This window comes from Grammomys surdaster, unplaced genomic scaffold (genome assembly GCF_004785775.1).
Source record: "Grammomys surdaster isolate TR1022 unplaced genomic scaffold, NIH_TR_1.0 233, whole genome shotgun sequence".
Taxonomy (NCBI): Eukaryota; Metazoa; Chordata; class Mammalia; order Rodentia; family Muridae; genus Grammomys; species Grammomys surdaster.
The window spans coordinates 1,083,438-1,105,867 of NW_021604678.1; the positions used below are offsets into that span (position 1 = coordinate 1,083,438).

At 40.0% G+C, this 22,430-nt stretch overlaps 1 protein-coding gene across 1 annotated transcript in view; it reads right to left on the bottom strand.

The window, feature by feature from the left end:
• The window catches only part of Ptpn13 (protein tyrosine phosphatase non-receptor type 13), a 135,208-nt gene that overhangs the window by 82,940 nt on the left and 29,838 nt on the right, over positions 1–22,430 (bottom strand). The window contains exons 6-8 of the mRNA XM_028773694.1: positions 17,487–18,032; positions 3,167–3,262; positions 2,033–2,114 (exon numbers count right to left, since the gene is read on the bottom strand). Coding sequence (XP_028629527.1) covers positions 2,033–2,114; positions 3,167–3,262; positions 17,487–18,032 — 724 coding nt within the window. The remainder of the gene's footprint in view (positions 1–2,032; positions 2,115–3,166; positions 3,263–17,486; positions 18,033–22,430) is intronic.

A 22,430-nucleotide genomic window follows, 5' to 3' on the forward strand; every position in this document is an offset into this window, starting at 1 on the left:
CTGGCTCTGTTTCACCATTTCACTCTGGCTCTGTTTCACCATTTCACTCTGGTTGAAGGCAATGGAAATTTTCTCATAAGTAAGTATGCATGCAACATGTAAAAATACAGAGCTACCCATAGAACGAATCAGGGGCTCCTGGCCGTGTGCTGACAGAGTGAGGGTGCCATCAGAAACCTTGGTCCACACCCAGGAAAGCCTGCCCCTTTAGGAGCTTTGAAAATACTTTAGTCAGCGAGTACTTTGTGGGCAGGAGGGAGAGTCAGCAGTTTCCGTGCGACAACACATGCACACAGTAGAATTACCTTGTCCCAGACTTATCTCCTCCATATTTATATCTAATTTAGTTGCTGCGAGCAACAGATAGACCTCTGCCCCCAAACAAGGTTTACCCTTAAAACATGGGTTGGCAAATTAAGGTAGCCCTAATGTTCACATTTCCTTACATAAAACTCAGAGCATCAAAATTAAATCTCTCATGACTCATGGGTTTCAGATTCTTTATTGAGAAAACAGACAGTTTCCAAGGTGACTTAAATGTTTTGAAGTAATGTATCCTTAAATAACAGGCTGAAATGTGAGTTAATTTACAATCTCAATGTTTTTTCTAGTTGTTATCTCTATTCCTTCTTTTACTGAAGCTAAAAAGGGGTGATTTTGTTTTTCTAAATCAGACATATGGAGGAGGAAATTCTAAAAAAAAAAAAAATTCTCCCTCAATTCAGCACTAAGTGTAATGTAACACTGGTTTCTTACTGCTCATCCCAATGTCGTGGCTTCATCAAGAAAGCATGTAATGTTGAGTATAGAAATATCTTTGCCTCCCACTTGCTTTAAAATGATAATAATAAAAAGTTCATCATAACAAAGTAGTAATTAAAATGGCATTATGTGAGTAGAAAATTATTTTCTACAAAAAAAATATTACAAATATTTAAAAGAAGTGAAAGAAAAACTGTAGGCCATTAAGTAGTAACTTTTAGTACATGAGCTTCAGTGTCTGAACCACAGCCATGAATGACTGCTTTAACCAGACAGCTAGGATTACATGATCTATCAATAGTTTACAGGTATGAACGTTGTCTGGCATATTCATTAGCTAAGGGACAAATATTTGAAATTTTCCAGATGCTTCTCCTATAATCAGAAGCATCTGCAGTAAACAATGAGTTTAGAGTTCTCATGCTTTGGAAATACACTTTTAAGCCAATTTTGGATCTCAAGTGTCATTTTACAAATTTGAAATCAGCACTCTGTGTTCAGGCAAGGCATCGATATACATGTGACTGTGATATACATCAATACACCTACCACTTGTCTGAGAGTTCTTTTTAAAAAAAAAAATGTTTATTTATTTTATGTATATGAGTACTCTGTAGCTGTCTTCAGACACACCAGAACAGGGCATTGGATCCCATTACAAAGATGGTTGTGAGCCACCATGTGGTTGCTGGGAATTGAATTCAGGACCTCTGGAAGAGCAGTCAGTGCTCTTAATCACTGAGCCATCTCTCCAGCCTGAGAGTTCTTTTCTTTCAGTTTAAACAAAGCAAAGTTTACCAAACTGTAACACAACTACCCCAGCTCTAGCACACACAGACACTACCGTCTGATAAGAAACTTGCCAAGTACTCTAGTAAGGAGCTGAACACTGCACAGCCCCACAACAGGAGTTAGAAATATGCCAGAGAACCTCTGTAAACCAACCAGTGTGTCAATAATTAACCTCTCACTTAATAGCTCACATAGTGGTAATCTGACTATTCATTCAACCACTTCACACTGAATACCGGAGCCTACCCCAGTCTTTCAAGGCACAGATCACTTACTTACATTTTAGAATCAAAGGTTTACTGTTTTCACAGATTTTTAGCTCCATGCCTTAACCTGGATTGTTATGTCTATTTGTACTGACAATTTAAGACATCATGTGCCAACTGTAATTAATGAGAACCAAACCAAACAAGGAAGAACCAAACAAAACCAAAACCAACCACCTGTGACTAGTAATTAGTACTTTCCAAAGCCATACCTTGGTCGTGATTGGCCAGTTTCATCTACTCCCGGAAGACCACTGCTGGATTCAAACCTCTTGGAAGCTTCACTTTTTCTCACTAATTGTGAATAAAAATATAATAATGGTAGAAGTGATAAACACATAAAAGCAATCTCATCTAAAACTCAGGCACTTAGCGAACAAGGTAACTTGTACAACTCACAATCATGTACACAAATTACTGACAGGGTATACAAGTCTTGAGGTTGGGTCATGTTAGTTTTTGTTGTTGCTGTTTGTTTTGTTTCTTTTTGAGGCAGGGTTTCTCTGTGTAGCTGTCCTGAAACTTGATATGTAGACCAGGCTGACCTTGAACTCTGAGATCTGCCTGCCTCTGCCTCCCCAGTACTAGGATTAAAGCTGTGTGTCACCATGCCAGGTTAGTCATGGTAAGTTTTAAGGACAGTGACTTCCTTCCTGTAAGATGAAATGTTATCACTGTTTTATAAAACTTTTATTATTTGACATAATACTTTTAAAAGGAAACATTTTACAATCATAACATTTCGACAACTTTTGTTTAAGTTGTGTTTTTTTTTTAATACAGTCTCAATCATTGATTTTACCAATGAAGACTCAGGAGCCAGATGTTGGGGTAAAAGCCTGCTAGCTCAGAGAGTCAGAAAAAGCACCCAGATGGCCTTCCTTCTCAGCTGACATTCCAGCAAGAATGTCCATCTCTCACACAAAACAAAACAAAACCAACCAAACAAACAAAAACCCAGAAACCAAAAACAGCAACAAAACTTCCTCCAAACTGAATGTCTCTCCCCTGTCCTTCCCATGCGGCTCTATCCCCCGACTCCCTTACTCTACGTTTTTTTCTTAGCAATCCTACATTTACTTCCTGTCAACTGGTTGCATGCTCTGTCTCTTGACCTATGGCTGACTTTATTTAATCCTGATTACAATATTCAAGCAGAAAACTCTTGGATTAAAGGTGTGTACTAAGGCTGAGCAGCACCACAACTCAAAACCAGGTTTTTCTAGTAAGTAACACAATCTCAGGGTTCACAGTGTAATCAAATATTCTACAGCATTAAAAAAATTAAAAAACAATAATAGTTGCTTCTTAAAAAGGATACTTTGCTCACATCAGACGACTCTTACCTTGTCTGAAGTCTGATTCTGAGGAAATAATAGATGGGCTTTCACTGGAAGTACTAAAGATATCGCTGTGGTAGGTTTTGTATCTTCGGACTGGCTCTAAAAGAATTTTTAAAAATGAGAAAATTTATTAGCAATGCCAATTTTTTAAAAGGACATATTCAATCTTAGATGATTAGAACTTTTATATATTACTTTAAATTTACCACTCATTAGACTGACTGTATCTGAAAAATGAGAAACGAGGCTCTTGGGTTAAGGTGCTCTGTATATGGATTATGAGCATCTGTTCCAGAACAGACTCCCTAGATTTGAATGCCAATAAGTAAGTAGTTCAAGGTCCCAGCGACTCAGCCCAAAATGGGGACCATGGTAACAGTGTATAAGGTTACTCTGAGATTAAATGAATAAATATTCAAAGCTCTTAGGACAGTCTGGATGTTATAGGAGCAACATTCATGACAGTTTGTAAGACACCACATGTACTTTCCTGTTAGTTGCTTACTATAGGGGATCAACACCCAAGAGCAGACTCTAAGAGACTTTCCTATATAGGAGAGGTAAGTACACAACTGCAGAGTGCAGGACAGGATGCTCACTTCTGCCAGAGTGAGAAGAGAGGAGTCAAGACGGCCTCCTGCACAGATGTGTTCAGAGGCAGTGCCAAAGAGGCAAGCACGGACTAACACTAAAATTCTGCTTTAAAAAAAATCCCTTTTTTAATGTTTATTTTATGTTTATGAGTGTTTTGTCTGCAAGAATATTTATGTACCATACGTGTGTCTGGCACCCTTAGAGTCTAGAAGAAGGTGTTAAATCCCCCAGGACTGGAGTTATATAGCTAATCTGAAAACTGCCACTCGAGTGCTTAGAATTGAACTCAGGACCTCTAGAAGAGCAGCCAGCACTCTTAACTGTTGAGCCATCTCTCCAGCTGCACATCCTGCTTTCTACATACTTCTGTCCATCCCTCTTTATCCCCACTGTCCCTGTGATGAGCACTATCCACCCATGTTTACTCTCACCCCTTTGTCCTGTGGGGACACTACCCATCAGGTCTGGAGTCTCTATTCTAATTTCCTGACTGCAGCATTGCTCTGCATATAACTCAAGATACAGAAAATGGTCTTGCCGGATCAGAAAATCTGGGCACAGTAAGTATCCAAGTTCTTTCATTTGGTGTTTATTTTTGTTTAATTTAAAATCTTAAATTCCTTACAACTAGAGTCCTTCAAAAGACAGTTTCTAATTTCCCCAGGTTGCTAATCAAAGACTGTATATATCCTCTGTTCCATGTAAGACTGTAACAGTGGCTCTTCCTATTTTTAATGTGTGGATTCACTACTGAGAATCTACATGAAAGCACAAAGCTTTGTTCACAGTCCCAAATTCATTTCACAAAAAACATTGTATCAAAATTTAAAAACAAAACTCATCACCACATTCGTCCTCAAACAAATCCTTCACCTGTATCACCAAAGCTGTTGCTGGTTAGTCCTTAGGCACTTCCTCGAAGTGTATGCTGGGTAGCCCTTAGGCACTTCCTGGCAGTGCATGCTAGGTACCACCCTCATTCCTCTTATCTGAAATGCCCCCCCCTCCTTTGAAGTTTCAGCTTTTCTTTATTCCTCTATAAACTAAGCATGAATTGGACATTTTCTTTTACTTAACTGCCTGTTGTGCCTCCTTCCCTACTGTCTCTCTTACTAAGCCTAGGGTCTTTCACAAGAAACACATGAACTTCCTCTTACATCCAGCATATTCCCAGAGTTTAGCAAGCACAGAATATTTTCTGAGTCAATGAATGAAAACAAGGGTTACATGAAGGGGACCTTTTAAAAAGTCACTTTTCATTGCACAGACAGAACAGAAAGGAGGATGTCATAAGGACTGAGAAGGCCATGCACGTTGTTCCTGTGTTTGGTGGTTTGGAGGAGAGTGAGCCTTTCTGGCCCAACAGACTGACTCTTCATGTTTTCAGGTGGTTCTCAAAAATCCATTTTTGAAGTTGCAGATGATTGTCAGAAAGAAGGATGACAAATATGCCAGGGGAAGGAGAAATGGAAAAATCACATTTCCTTAATAGAAATGGAGGACAAGGAAAAAGGTGAAAATAAACAAAGAAGAAATCTCAAGCTGTTGATGCCAGAAAATTGCCTGGTAATAAAGAGCTCATCACATCCTGGGTGCACGGTGGCCATAATCCTGATCCCAGGGACACGTTATCCTGTGACTGTGATGAGGGACAGCAAAACCCACGGGAATTTTCCTATGACCCTAGGGCTAGGATGCATGAATTTTAGTGAGGTTTAATTGTCTTGTTTGTGCTAGAAGGTGTTCAAGAGAAGTTAAAGGAAAACGAAGTTAATGAATAACGGAGTAGTTACATGGTATCATGAGAGCCAGGCTTGCGGAACCCAGAGTGAGATGCTGGAAATGGGTGGGGGGGGGGGGGGGTGAGGGGAGGGATGGGGGAGGGAGGGAGAGAGACAGGGAGAGACGGACGGAGACACAGAAACAGAGAGAGACAAACAAAGAGAGACAGACAAAGACAGAGACAGACAGAGAGAAAAGAAACAACCTTAAACAAATTAGAGAAAAACAGACAACTGGCCATAAACTAACTAAAAAGGACATTCCTAGGATAACAGCCATCTGAAGAACAAGGCATACTATAGCTGATGCGTACACTGTCCAGTCTTGTGTATAGTCAACATGAGTATTAAATAATACTCAAATCAATGGAAATACTTTCAGAATTGAAGTATTTCCTAGTCCTCTGTAAATGATGACATCCTACTACAGAGAAATCTTACGGTAAAATAAGATTTTAAATTCTCTGGTTGAATATGAATGTGATTTGAAAGGGCTATGAAGGAACAAAACAAACAAACAAACAAAACAAAGAGTAGTTTCAATGAAAACAAGTTTCACCTAATACCACTTTATGTTTAATAAAATAATAAACTATGCATAAGTTAAATAGTTATGAAAGGAGAACTATTTCATTCAAAGGCACCAAAGTCCTTTTGTTTTATTGTTAACAACCTCTCACACTAAAACTTGTGGAATTTTCTGGGGAACTGTAACCAAATAAAATTAGAACTGCAAGTTTCAGGACAGCTAAACCAGCAAGGCCAAGATGAGGACCCAGACATAGAGACAATTCAATTCTGCTATCTCACAAAGCAAAGGAGGAGGGAGCCAGGGAACCTGCTCAATAAGCTCACTGGAAAGGGTTCTCATGCTCAAACACTGCACCTCAGAACAAAGCAGCTCCTCGAGCTATATAAAGCAGCACAGGAATTTACTGTTTCTGAGGTATTTCTGCAAAGCGGATGTAATGGTAAGAAAACTCTGAACTGAGTTCCATTTGCCAGGTCTTGTTTTGTGTCTATGCTTCCTTTTGCTTATGGTCTTTGCTTTATCTTTCCTTTTTAGCCACAGTTCCTTCTAGAATACAAAAGCAACTCTGTTTAACCCTCCTAAAAAAGTCTCGTGAATGGATGTTCCTTAGATACAAATTTGTCCATAGATGCAATCTTAGGACCATACCCAGGTCGGGGTTGGGGGCCCACCATGTAACAAATATGGCTGGAGGCTTGGCTCTCTAGAAACATCCTAGATGACTTCCTTTGTCTGGTAGGGCAACTAGGGGAAAGGTCGCGAGAGCAGTATTAATGGAAATGGAAGGGATTAATTAATTCTGTGAGCTTCTTGTATTCTGAGTGTCATCAAAGTGCTCTTAGGCATGTCCTTTTCATGTAACAACATGCTAGAGAGAACTAGATTAAAATTCCCACACAATATTTTCTACTTAGCCATGCTTATAAGAAAAAGTTTGTAATCAGATTAAAGCTCTAAACCACAATTTATCAGATAGTCACACTTACAACAAAAGTAAAAAGCTTTAAGCACACACCTTCCCTTTCTAAATTAAATACTAATATTAACTATTTCAGAAGTGTAAAATTACATGTCCTTTGTCAAGGCCATCCTTACACGGAATAGAGAAATCCACGTTCCACCTTACAGTCTGCTTTGGCCACAATACTTCTTGGCTCTGTGATGATCTAGACCAGAAAGATGCGGATCTCATTTTCTGCTCTGCTCTGTAGCAGGCAGGTAAGATACACTTTTTGGTGAAGCTTCCTAGCATCATTGGACACTTTGTTTTAAAAAAAAACTCAAATGATACTAAAATTTATCTTTGTATCTTTTTTGGATATTTGAGAGAAGGTCTCTCTCCATAGCCTTGGATGTCCTCGGACTTGCTGTTTAGACCAGCTGGCCACAAACTCACAGAGGTATACCTGCCTCAAAAGTGCTAGGATTAAAGGCATGCACCACTGCAACTAGAGGTCTTTTCTGTCCATATCTCAATGTGTAATTCTTGCACTTTGGATTTGGTTCAGATCCTAGGACTGTAGTATTAATTGGGTAATTATAAAAAAAAGCCCAATTATTATGACATTTTCCAAATATATAGAAAAATAGACAATATAAATGTCATATACACATTTCTCAGTACCAACCTGAATTTAACTGGTATCAGACTATTTTATGTTTGTGTATGTGTGTGCACATGCCTATGTATTTATACATGCCCATGTATGTGCTCATATGCACATATATGTGCTCATATGCACATGTACATAGAGGCTGGAGCTTAGGGCCTGGCTAGGCAGAGTGGCAGTGAGCCTACAGATCTGCCTGTTCCCACTTTCCCAGTACTGGGATTGTTGATGTGCATGTGCTGCTTCTGGTTAGGTTCTAAGGACTGAACTGAAATTGCCATTTGTGCCCCCCAAAACATTTAACAACTGAGCTACATCCCTAAACCTCAATCCATTTCGAAAGACCCAAAAGATCCTTCTAAAAGCATATATAGAGATTACAAAGTCTCTGAATAATAAAACTTGGGATCATATGTGATGGTCTTACGATATAAACATCTAAATATACATTTTATAAAATTCACACATGGCCACTACTTTTTCCACAGTTTTCCTGGTATAGAAGGGAAACTGTGTGTTCTTGCCATTATGACTGAGGAGTGTATTCACGTTTGGTGGGTTAAACTTCTCTATATACCTCATTTGTTGGTTTATAATTTTTATAACCTATGAACTGTATACATCAAACCTTCAATGAAGAAACTGGTATACAAGGGTCCATCTACTCTAGATCATCTCCTTCTTCAGAGAACTTCCTTTATTTTTGACTGGCTGTGTGTGTGTAGTTTTCAGACACACTAGGATGAAGTTCTGGAAGTCATCACCACATTAAGAACAGTGAAAGGCACATGGCGAGATCAAAGTCACCAAACTGTGCTTGTCACACACACACACACACTCCCTCTCTAAAATCATCTGTACAGTAGGAAACACTGGAACAAATAGGCATTAAAGAAGAATGACTTGGAGCGTTTTGGTTACATTTTGTAACACTCCGTTCAGTACTTTTTCAAAAAGAAGAGCGTCCTGAATTCCTCACACTACTTCAGCACAGTAAGAATATTTTTTGCCTTTTACTCACAGCTTCATCCTGTGAACAAAACTGATACTGACTCTGTGGTCACACTGACTTCACTGACAGCAATTAACAAGCAGCATCTCATTCCTAACAACCAAGATTCACAATTTCTGCTAGTGCAATAGCACACTTAGTGACTTCAGTGCTCAAAATCATGGTCTGCGCTTATGAACACTGTGGCTTAAAAGTTTAGGTATCACACTCCAAGTGTGAAGATTTGCACATGATTCTGGGTTTACACCAAGCTCTTTCAGTCGGTCATTTTCACGTTAAATTAATCCAAGCCAGAACAAAGGCAGCATTACAAGTGGCACATAGTCAGGCTCCCACTACTGACATAAGGCAGGTGTGTTGTCTAGGTCCCAGTCTTCTGCACCATACTGTGCTCTGATCAGTACAGCATGCTCTAGCAGCTCCTGAGAGATGACCATGAGGAGTGCAAAACTTAACCTTGGAGATAAACTTTGAGAGTAGGACTGTATCAAGTGAAGAGGGGTATATGTAGAAACTGTGATCCAGACTACTCTGTGTGTGTGAAGCTTATGTAGTGGCAGGCATGACAGAAAGCTATGGGATCCCCCAGGGGCCATATCCAGGCCATGCCTTATGTGGTGGCTCCAGGTTCTCATCCAACGCCATCCAAGATTCTCTGTTGTTCTTCCTCTTTGGTCAGAGTATTTGAGTTCAGTTCTTCATAATGGTAAGAACACACAGTTTCCCTCAGTCTCCTTGGACAAGGAGCAGATTCTCACTACCTCCGTAAATGACCAGAGAATATTACTATATCACGTTTCCAAAGTAGCATCATGGAGTACACTAAAGTTCTTTAACAGTCACACTGCAATATATGGGTTATAGTAACAAGCATGTATGTCAGAAGTAATGACATATGTCAGGGAAACAGCTGGGAATTAGATGAATTTCTGAGGCTTACAGGATGAGAAACAAACTCTTAAAAATAAGTATGTTCAATTAAACAAATATAGATCACCATCCTGAACTGAGGGGTAAGAGAAATATTCCTGAACTAGGCAATGCCTAAAAACAGTTGAGTCTGAAGGATGGGTGGCTACATGGATGGAGGCAGGAAAATACAAAATAATCCCATATGGCTTAGTTGTTAGGTAGATGGATGGGACTTTCTCATATTGTACATGCGAACATATGCTGAAGGGACAGAGGGACTTGGAAGAAATAGAACAGTTTGCAGATTAAAACAGCTGGATCTCAACTGGGTATAGTGCTGAGATCACCTAAACTGTACAGCAAGTTAGAGGCTGGCTCTGTCTCAAAGAAAACAAAGAAAAACCCCAAACAGAATGAAGCAAGCAAGCAAACAAACACACTGCTGGATCTTATATATTGTGCTCTACTGTTGTGAGCAAGACTTATTTGTAATGTACGTATTTAAGATCTACTTGTCTGTAAGTCTGCGCTTCTCAGGAGGCTTTAAGTGACGTGCTCTATGGCTAGATTTGATGTAGATACTTGCTTTCTGAACAAAAAGACTTTGTTTTGGTGGATCTGAAACTAACATTTTGTTACTAGCCATATAGAGACAAGAAGGTATGTGTTTCTACTGTTCCTTATTGTTTGAAAATATATTTTCCATTTGATAAATTAACAAAAATATTTATGGTCACTTTATTGTGACTTATACCAAAGGACAACTGTTGCCCCCCCCCCGCCCCCAACTACCACCACCACCCAACAAATGCCTAATACCAGTTTCGCACAGAATGATGTAGGCACACTGTACTATTGTGTCCCCGGCCAATGTGGTGGTGTCAGAAAGATAAACCAGGTCCTCATCTGTATCAGGCACACAGCAGTTGCAGACTCATGTGGTTCTCAGCTCTAAAGGTAGAGTGTGCAGACACAGTACCTCCTGCACTTAATAGTCCTACTCCATGATGCCAGTCACTGGAAGCACTTTGCACCCTTCCTTCTTTCCAACCAACATGTTAATTCATCCACAATAGCGTGCTTCAAACATGCAATGCCCACTTACAACAGGGGGGGCTCTAGTAATAGCGTCATTGGTATCTGGAAGGTATCTAGAATCCAAGGGCTACTTACTAATGTAACTTTCCTGTTTGTTGGTGTTTACTTTCTGTGGACCAGATACCAGTGTAATAGAGGCTTACAAGTATTATTTTACTTCGTGGAATGGTCTGACATAACAATCTGTGTTTTTCTTTCTTTCTTTCTTTCTTTCTTTCTTTCTTTCTTTCTTTCTTTTCTTTTTTACTTAGAAATAAGATAGAGGAACAAATAGTTTATCTTTCTGGGTATGACAGCATTATGAATTCATCCCTTTGCTTTTCTTAAATGGAACTATAATGTCAAAAACTGAAAACTGAACCCTTTCCAGTGAAATGTTGAAACCTCAAAATTAGGAATAGGTGCTTATGGATTCAAGCTGCCCAACAGATGTCAGACCTATGGACAAGGTTGTCTGTCAGGGCATCAACATTGGGCCAGGACCAGAGATCATAATACTTGAAAGAAAGACACAGTATTTATTTTGAGGTAGATTGATGGCATAGCTCACTAAATAAAAAATATTTAACTGCCATTTTTGTAGGAAATTGTCTTATCTGTCCTTTCTGTGTTATGTTTTGTGCAAACTGCAGTGAATCTCTGACCTGTACACCACTCTCGCATAGTGAAGAATCCATTATGAATGGTAATTACAACATTAGACGTTTGTCAGAGAGTCCTAGTGACAACCAGACAACTTCACAGCCGTTAAGACTAAGTTCAGAAAGTACAAATGAAAACATTCTGGGACTAAGGAAGAAAGGCCAAAGAACAGATTAGAAGCATCCTTCTGCTGAAGTGATGACATGAGCCTGGGGCTGCAGACCAGATGCTCCAGCAGAGGACTGGGGTTGCATTCCCAGTACCCATGTAGCAGCTCACAACTATGTGGAACCTCAGTTTCAGGAGATCTAATGGACTTTTCTGGCCTTAGCAGGCACTGCACACATGTGCTACATATACATACATGTTGACAACCCCTTGCTTTGTGTTTTATGTGTGTAGGTGTTTTATGTGCATGTGAGTCTGTGCATCACGCACAGGTCCCCTGGAACTGGAGCTACATTTGTATGTCATCATGGAGGCATTTGGGAACAACCCTGGGTCCTCTTGAGGAGCAGCAAGTACTGAATCATCTCTCCAGATCACTTTTAAAAAGTCAAATTAACAGTAAAGAAAAGAACGTGCCATCAAGTTTCAAACTGTTTTTAATCACAGAAGTCTGTTTCTCCTGCCTGGAGCTATCTGGAAGCTTAAGTGTGGCCCCAACAGTGATAACTTAGAATCTTTAGGCTTTGATTATAATTTCATAGGATCTTTGTTGAGTCTAACATTCCCAACTGTTCCCAGAGAAGTTGGAGTGCTCAGTGTCAACCACTGCACTCGACACATGTCCTTTCCTTGCTGCTGCAGCTGCAGGAGTAGCCCTTAATCCTCCTCCATGGTAGCACGTCATGGAATACCCATGCCAGGAGATTAAGGCCACCATGGGGTCTCAACCTTGGCACAGGAGGGCAGCTAGCAGACAAAACCCAGTCTCCTTTCCAGCCTTTCTTTTCCAGTGCTATCCTGTTCCATTCTATTAAAATGTATGTACTTTTGGAGAGACAGTCATTTGTTAGGTGGCTAGTTCAATGTCCAAGTTCCCAGGCAGTAACAACTCTTAACAATATATCTGGTTTCTTCCTGAAAGCTGGATGAGCAATGGAAGAATCTTATGACCAGGTTCAAGAGACCCAGATTCAAAACAGGTTGACTGTAAAAAGTGCATCATGTATCTCTTTTGATAAAACATTTTTATTTACTCATTTGTATGAGCCTCGGCAATGAGCTGAGAGTCAAATACACCCAGACTCTTTGCAGGTGCAAACTCCATGGGCGAGCTGAGTAGCCAACATCAGCTGAGGTGCTACAGAGCTGACTGAGGTGAAGACCCCTTTCTAGAGCACGGGTCTGCACCAGAGAAATGCTGTAGCTGAAGATTCCTGTGTGGTCTGTCAGTTCAGCGATCCTCCTTGAAATACCAACAAAACAAATTAAATGTGGTAATTTCATTTCTGTTAGGTTGTTTAAAATCATTTTTATGTTTGTTTCAATCATTTAAGTCATTTTTCTTTGGGGATGCTGACGATCAAACCTAAGGTTGGTGTGGTCCGCCACTATAGTCCCAGCCCCGGGACATTATGATTTTCTTAAGTCAACTAAAAATAAAAAATCTCTAGCCACAACTGTGGAAATCCATGGAAATAACTATCCTCCAATTCTGGAACTGTGAAAACCCATAATAATTGACAGAAATTCAGTCATCAGTCAGACCTGGGATACTGAGTATGCTATTAAAGCCCAAAGCAGTGTTTGAATAAAGACGTACTCTAAGATGTCATCTAATCCTAAAATGACTGAAATCCATTAGCAGCTGTCAGTTTCAAGATCACAAAAGACTGAATAAAGTATGTTAAAGTGCCCTAAAATATGAATATTTACAGAGGAAATACACAGATATAAATAGTGTGTACATTAGCAACACAGACTGTTCTGCCTGGCTTATTGCACATAAAGCGCCCGTTTTCATGAGAATTCAGGGAGACAAACAGGATTCACTTCTGTTCTCCTCTTTCTTTGTGTACGAGTTTGAACATCCACTGCATTCCTGTTTGTCTAGCTTGTGTCCATTACCTCATCTGCAGAGAAACGGCACAGTTGAAAACCAGTCAGCCCCAAACCAAAGCCTAGCCAGGATTCTTGCTTTTGAATGCTACACCGCAAATGTGCCCACAAATAATGTGCTAGCAAAGCAAGCGTAAGCTATTGCTACTTCCAAATATAATAACAGAGAAGTATTCAGGATGATTTAAATATTTGCACAACAAACCCATAGTCTCAGGTTTTGTTTATTGGGTGTTTAAATATCTTCTGGAAAAACACAAATGGTGACAGCAAATGGTTTTGGGATTTTCACAGTAAAAAGATTCAAGACGGAAAATGTCTAGTTATTAAACAATTCAAAGCATGTTGTAATTTTAAAAAGAAAGCTTTTCCTTTTTGTTTTTATCCTCTAACAAACATAAAATTTCAAGATTTGGGTATGCTGTGTTAGCTAGTTATACATTTGTATAGATACTTATATGAATAAATAAAGGCTTAAAAATACTATATATTATCTTCAAGGAAATACCTGTTTGGACTCAAGTTAGCATATCTGAGTTGTATTAAAGTATGACACTACTTCATGAGACAAACAGATCACATGCTCTATATATTTTGTTGTAGGTAGTCAAATTAAAAGTTACTTATTCAAACAAAACGTATTATGCTGACAACCATAGTACAATTTAAAATTTTCCATTCCATTAATATTTGATCTCTTTAACTCTTGAAGGTTCAAATATAAACAATTTTACTAATCCACACTAATATAACTTTCAAAATATTAAGGCAAATAATCCTTGAAAGCCAGTAATATAGACACTACTTTATTTCTTTTTCTTGCGTGCGTGCGTGTATGCGTGTGTGTGTGTGTGTGTGTGTGTGTGTGTGTGCGTGTGTGTGTGTGTGTGTGTGTGTTGTGCAGTGCATGCAGGCAGGTATGGCAGGTATGCAAGTGTGGGTGTCTGTACAAGTGTAGGTCAGAAGAAGACAACAGGTACCTGCACACTGCTTTTCACTGGATTTTCTCCAGTCAGAGCCTCTGACAACACTGGAAGCTTGCTGCTTTGGCTAAGCTTGCCAGCATGCTTCAGGATCTATAGGATTCTGCCCCCTAACAATGAGGTCAAAGACGTGCTTGCTCACACCCAACTCCTTACAATGTTTGTTTTTATGAATTCTGTTCCTTTGTACACAGAGAAAATGCTCTTACCCACTCAGCCACCTCAGCTCCATGGTTTTATTGTTATTATTTATTATCTGTTAATATTGATATTGAGGCTCACTAGGTAGCCCTAGCTAGCCTGGAACTTACTATGTAGACAGGGCTGGCCTCAAACTCACAGAGCTGCTATCCTCTCCTTCCTAAATGCTGGGATTAAGAGCATGAGTTATCATGTCCAGCTCCATGATTTTATTTTAATGTTCACGTTAAGAAATGATTGCTCACTCTAAATGTCAGAAATATTCATCTCGACTGTATGTGCCTTCACTGTTTGTAGGTTGTGTGTAATACTTTCACCTGTTTGACTGACAGCTGTCTTACTCTTTATTGTGTCTTCGTGAGCACACAGCCAGTTCTATTGACATATGAGTTGCTGAGGCAGAACACTGAAGAGGGTGATGTGATTTCAGAGGCACAGTCCTTTCTTTTAAGCTATACGTGGTGCCTGCTCCGTGCTGTAACAATTCTAAAAGCTAAAACCGATATAGAGAACAAACATATCGTTTTATTTCTCATCTTTGAAAAACTCAAAACCATTTTAGATCAAGACTACATAGCACCAGGGCTGGAGAGATGGCTTGCCAAGTAGGGGCACTTGTCACTCCTGTAGGGGACCTGGGTTTGGTTCTCAGCACCCACATGAATGAACGTTCACAACTATCTGTACCTCCAGTCTAGGGGATCCGATACTCTTTCTTGTCCACCACAGGCACCAAGCACACTCATGGTATGCAGACACACATGAAGCACTCACACAAATATGTAAAGAATATATTGTATAACCTCATAAGGTGGGCTAATGCTTTATAAGATGCATATTACACACAATCTCACATTATCAATTAAATATCCATTATTTCTTCCATAATTCTAGATTCTTTACTAATTAGTACTTTCTGAGTTAAAGAAAATACTGCACTATGCCTTTCACTAAAACAGCACATGCTTCAACTTAAACAGCAGAACAGGCCTTTAGCCGAAAGAAGGCAATCTATGGAATGACTGTACTGAACCAACTGCCCGAGATGGTTAAGGGTGTGGGGGACAATGGGCAGCTCATTGGTCAAGTGTCTGCTGTGCACACATGAGGACCTGAGTTTGGTCTCCAGCAACATGTAAAAGCCAGGCTTGGTGACAAGGCTTATAATCCTAGCACTGTGTGTGGGCAGGGGGCCTTAGCATGGGAGATGAGGGAGGACAAGCAGATCCCTGGTCTTGCTATTTAGCTAGAGAGCCTTGGATCCATTCCTGTCTCAGAAAACAAGCTGGTGGCTGGAGAGATGTCTCAGCAGCTATGGGCACATACTTTCTTCCAAGAAACCAAATTGGGCTCCAAGCCCCTATGTAATGGCTCCCAACTCTAGGGGATCTAGTATCTTTGGCCTCACAGAATATTACATTCAAATTTACAACACCCATACTTCCCTACATATGCACAAAGCTAAAAATCAAGGTCTTTTTTGAGAAAAGGTAGCTAGCTCTTGAAGAACAACACCCAAGGTTGATCTCTGGCCTCCAGATATACACAAATACACATGCGTCTCCACACATATGAACAAGCACCCCTCTGCACACACAGAAGACAGCTATGTCCTTTAGTATGTTACTCCTTACTCTGAGTAGAAAGCATTATAAAGTGCTTTTCAAACAGCTATAATAAAGGACAATACAGTTATGACTAAGACACAGGGAAAGTTACAAGGCTTTCATCCTCAAACACATTTAGAATTTGTCCAGCTTGATCTACGTATGAGCTTGAGGGCAGGCGTGTGTGTGTGTGTGTGTGTGTGTGTGTGTGTGTGTGTGTGTGTGCGTGTGTGTGTGTCTGTCTGTCTGTCTGTCTGTCTGTCTTTTTTGAAAATCCATTTTTTCTCTTGCATATATTTATGCTAAGATAGCCTTTATCCATATGCTTCAAACATAACTTTATTCAATTTAATGTATTGACTTTTTTTTGTATGTAACTTGGATATTTTGGAAATTGCTGTAACACAGAATGATGAGAATTTAACATGTGCTGGGCACGGTAGTGAACACCTTGAGTTTCAGCACTGGTGAGACAGAGGCAAGCTTATCTCTGAGGTCCAGGCTAGCCAAAAGAACACAGTGAGACCTTGCTATCTAACTTGTAAAGTTGATTAAAAATGTGACGAATGACTGGCTTAACCATGTCACCTTCATTATCTAATTAATCTACCTTTGCTAGGTCCATCTTAAAGGTGGCATAACTCAGACTAGGTAAAATCACTCAGCTCGTACACCGAAAAGTCTAGGCTGACTTTACTTAAATCTACACACAAATACCATGCTTATGGAAATGTAGATCTCAAAGGTTATTTCACACCAGCTGTGCCTGTCCTCACATTGCAGCCTGCCTTCACACCATGTGGCCTGCCCTGGTTTAGAAGCTGCTAGTTTGGAGCCCACCTGGTGCATAGCTCCACTCACCCCAGTGGCTGGATCTCAGCTTCTCAGTACCAGGAGCCTCCAAAGAGCCAGCACATACTCGAAGCTGCCTGACCCTTGAGCTCAGATTTAAAACTGCACTCTGTGTGTGTGTGTGTGGGGGGGGGGGTTCCTGGGCACATCCTGCTGCAGGGATCTGTGTGTGTGTGTGTGGTGGGGGGTGCCTGGAAGCATCCTGCTGCAGGGATCTGTAGCACTGTGTGTGTGTGTGGGGGGGGGGGGGATGCCTGGGAACATCCTGCTGCAGGGATCTGTAGCACTCTGATTAGAGTATTAATCAGAGAGTGAACAGAAATAGGCAGGAGTCAATGTGACCAAGATGCAAAGGCCTGGACATAGAAATTAGACTGGTGGAATGGTTTAATATTTTAACTCATTTATCTCTCAGACAAACAGAGAATTACTAACCTTCTACATTCATGGCTTCTCTCAGAACCTGAAGTTTCTTTTGTCTCTCTCGAATTCGGTCCAAAGCACTTGATACCGCAGAGGAGGCCGGCAGCTCTCGGGTGTGGATCACTGGTTCCACTTTCTGAGGGCCGAAGACATCCAAGGCAATGCTTCCGTCAGAGTACCTTCCTTCCTTTTTTCTAGGAGTGGTCGACGTCCGTCCCGTCACTGTCTCAGGGTCACAGTGTTGGTACCTGCCAGTCTCTACAGAAACGTCTCTGTCAGCCACACAAAGCAAGTCCATGGACGAAGCCCAGGTCTTCTTCTTAGATAGTACATCAATTTGTGGACTACTAGTTTTGAACTGGTAAGGGGAAGAGAAAGTCTCAGAATCTTCATGTCTGGAATTATTATCAGATGGAGTATCCTTGAAATACTCTTCCTCATCTTGTGTGTCTCTGACGGACAGAAATCCCATAGACTTACTAAGCCCTCTGTTAAGAAAGGTCTGCTGAGAGAGCGGGGCCTTGTGTGTGTCTAGTACATCAGAAGTGGAGCTTCTTCCTGGAATGATAAGAATCTATCATGTATGCGCAGAACCTTGAGAAGATCAGCTGGCATGTAACCCACTGCTGAGAACTAAAGTGCTGGCAGCTCTCCGAATGACACAGTGGAGGATGGGAGACAGACGACCTCAGGTATGTTGAGGGTGGAAACATGGCCGCTGAGCACATACATCCCTGAGGCCGATGTCTCTTTCTCCTTGTGCTTTGTGTAATACTGAGGATCGAACCCAAGCCCTTCTACATGCAAGAACTCTGCCACTGAGCTATACCTGCATCACAATGCCTCCTAGGAGACAACGTAAGTGATATTGAAATATATCCCTTTTGAGTACTATTATTTCTATCATCAAAGATAAACAATATGGTTTTAAAATAAAGTTAATTTGTTAATGGCAGTGACTTTTGTAGAACAGCAATTACCTATTAAATGATTTAGGATAATCCCTAAAATATGCTCTTAAATTCTAAATACTTAAACATGTGTCTCCTGGTGTATTCTGATCTTTTAAACAGATATGTTAAATTAAAAACAGAATTGTTTCTATTCTTCATAGGAAGAAAATTGTAATGCATGGAATTTTTAAGTTCAAGATTATACTATAACTAGCTATGTTTTTAGAAAACTTCACTATAGCTAAAATCCAGATCATTTCCATGGAAATTCTTAAAGAAATCCATCTTTTTTTCATGACAGACTATTGTACAGACTAAAAACTAACTGCAATACTAAATTTAACTTCATCTTCATAGTTCAATGGAGTTAAAATCAGGTATTTATCCTGCTTGAAATATGCCAAAAGTGTCCATCTAGCTATATCAATTATATAAATCCACGTATTCAACACCTAAAATGGTATTTGTCCAGTCAGTCAGTACTGGAAAAAAAAATGTAGAAAATGTTTTGACATTACAACCTCAATAGTCCCAAAACCCTGACAACTGTCTCTGGTATACTCTGTGATTTCTCTTTGAAAATAAATATGTTATATAATATGACTAGATCTTTCGGAGTAACAAGAAGTTGCTTGCAAATTCATCTGAAGCAACCAGTTGTCTCTTCACAGTAATAGCTGTAAGCTTTAATAATCTGATAACAACCTTACCCTGAAAATGTGAGGAAAAGTACATTTGTATCAGTTGATGCAATAAATAAAACAAACATCATGCTGTTTGTTTCGTATTTCTGTAAAGAATTGATCTAATTAAATGTAACGATGGACAGCTGCCATACTTGAGGTACTAGAACTACAGGACATTAGGAAACATAATACCTCACCCAGGCAGGTTATTACAAAATCTAGCTTCTAGTATGGCCGTCACACAGTCCTTTAGAAGTAAGTGAAATTCTTACACAAACCACATCTTGCAATTACTGAATTTACAATTGTATGGACTGCAAAACGGACATATTTTTGGAAGCTGACAAAATACATAAGCTGCTAAAAATAAATAAATAAATAAAAGAACTGAGAGGATTCGGGGATCACAAGCCGCATGTGAATGCAGCCAGCTTCCTTCTTTCTGGTCCCTTGCTCTAGGCAAGCAAACAAACTTTAAAAAATTCAAGCAGAGTATGGACACCACAAATTCATGCTCAGACATTCCGTTCCCTTGATAAAATGCGTTAACAGTAAACTTACTTACTTTCTACAATGAGTTCAATATTGTTCTTCTTCAAATTCTCACTTTCACTGTTGCTTAGCTGGTGATCTCACCTCACTTTCCACAAGGCAACAGCACCTTCCTGTGGCTCCTTTCCGTGGCTCCTTCCCGTAGCTCAGGCTACCCACCCACCCATGTACAGATACTTTCCTTGTTGTCTCAAAGCATGATGCTTCCAAGCAGTGGAGAGGCCAGGCCCCAGCATGTAATCTGAGTTTCCTCACTGTTTACTTACAAGCGTTTATTTTTGTTTAACTTCTCTGCTGTGCACACACAGTGCCAGTATCTCTCCCCTTTTATTGGGCTGTTCCCACTAACACAGAAATATCATCTAATTTTTCTCAGAAGACAAACCAAACCAAGACAGACTCTACCCATCACCACATTTCCCTTTGACCATTGTCTTCCAATGCCTTACGTTCACTAGTTCCCCCTGCTTGTGTCAGCATCCAGCCACACTGTACCTGGGTAGCCCTCATTATCCATCACTAGTGGCTTCCCTGCTTAGGCTGCTCAACCTGCTCTTGATTGTTCCTAATCCTTTAATGGGTTTCCAAAGGGTGGGTTTCCTCAAGTATGAGGTTCAGAACTATGCCCACCCCACCTACCATTTGTGTTTTCCTTATAAATCTTGTATTAATGATCCTTTAAATAATATCTTTTTGATAAGTGGGATTTAAAAATTCCCAAACTTACTTTCTTAAGGTGTGGGGTGAGGGTGTACCTGTGAAGTGTCCAGCCCCAATTGACACATCAACAGTACAACCCTTAAATCTAAGGCTCAAGGAACATCACAGAAATGGGGGCACAAGTACTGTAAGTGTCAAGAACCAGGATGCCGACTAGATAGTGTCCCTAGACATCATAAGAAAACACTCCCATGACTCCCAACTATGTGGTTGCTTGACTAATATTGGCCTCCTGACAGTACTGGTTGACATGCCAACATGGACAGAAGGAAATTCCACAAATCCTGTCCCCAGATAAACAACTCTAGGTGATCAATGGCTGACGAGGGAGGGAGAATCAGTTTCCTCCAGTGACAGGATCACAAATAAACTGTTCAATTTTAAGTGCTCAGTCCCTGGACACACAGAAAGTGGGACAAAGCTAAAGGCACTCAGTAGACTGTGTGTGAGTGCATACACATGTTAGCTGGAAAGATGTAACAGTAATTATAACAGACAAGGTCAAGGATGTGGAGTGGGAAGGCAGGAGTGATGCAGATGAACAGTCACGTGTGAAGTTCTCAGATTAAACCAGACACACATTTATACAAATAAAATAAGAATAAATAAAAAAAATATACAGGGAAAGTTTTTAAAAATCTACTTGATTGTCACAAATTAGTATTGTTTCTACAAATACATCAAATTTAACCCGTTTTCAAATCCTATCTGCTGATAATCACAGACTTAAAGTCTCACACAGCACTTCCTAGTAAAAGATGATCTTGATTCATAATTGAAGCCTATCTGGTGACCAATGGGACCACAGAAAAGACAGTGAGACAGAAAGATGATCTGAGAAGGAAAAAAGATGAGGAGAGGCGACAGACCTGAGGAAGCTGGGCAAACAAGGTGTGAAGCCAGCAGGACATTGGTATCACAAATGACCTAATGCAAAAGACTGAGTTACAAAGTTACAAAATTGTTAAACTGGGGAGATCCCTGTCACAAATGACCTAATGCAAAAGACTGAGTTATAAAGTTGTAAGTTAAAAAAATGTTAAAGGAAGAAGAAACCATTGTGGATAAAAGAAGAAAAACAAAGCTAAGTGGTTGTTATTGCAATGTTTTGCCCATGACTGGTTTTATTTGCATTTCGGGATAAAAAGGAGACATGTCTTTAGGTAGGGGTGGAAACAGCACATGGTAACAACAGATATGTTGGCTGGCCCAAACACATCATTTTTTAAACGAAAGTTTTAAAGCCATATTTTTAAACCAAATACTCCTAACTGGGCAGACTATCATCACTCTCGGTCATACCCTTTCACACTGTGTCACACTTGGTCATGCTAATGATGTTCTTGCTGTCTTCAACTGCACAACCAGACACAGAAGTCCCTGATTTACCCATTATAGGATGAAAAGTTATTTTTTATAAAATACAAGATATAGTATAAAATAGTAATTCTGAAAAACTGCAAATTTTACTAAATAAAGTAAGGACATAATATAGCAGCATAATCACTATATGTTGCTAAGGTACTAGAGAAAAATTCACTAATCTAGTAACTTAAAATGTGAGTTCAAATATAGAACCTAGCCATAGGGCTGAGAAGAAACATGGCATGCTAGGCTTCTTAGATGCTCAAGTCTGCTGGCCAAAGAGTATGTACACATAACAGCAGCACCATTTGATAATCTGTATTTGAGACTAAACAAAATGTTGACTGCTTTCCCAATATTTATAAACATGTGTGTATGCTATCTAAATTATTTTACACGGTTAGCAATAAATACCATTGCAGTCACCAATGAAGCATGACAGCCATGCCACTGGGGAACAGTTCCTCGGCCTGACGCAGTTACCCCTTCCACTGGAGTAGAAGAGCACAGCAGACCTACATGTATTCACACGTCTCACTATACAGATCATCCCTTACTATATAACTGTACATAGGTACTCGCGGGCAGAACAATACGTGGCTGCCTCACTTGTTTCGTAGTTATAATTCCCTATAAAATAGCTTCTGAGAGAGTGATGGTCGAACGAATTGATCTCAAAA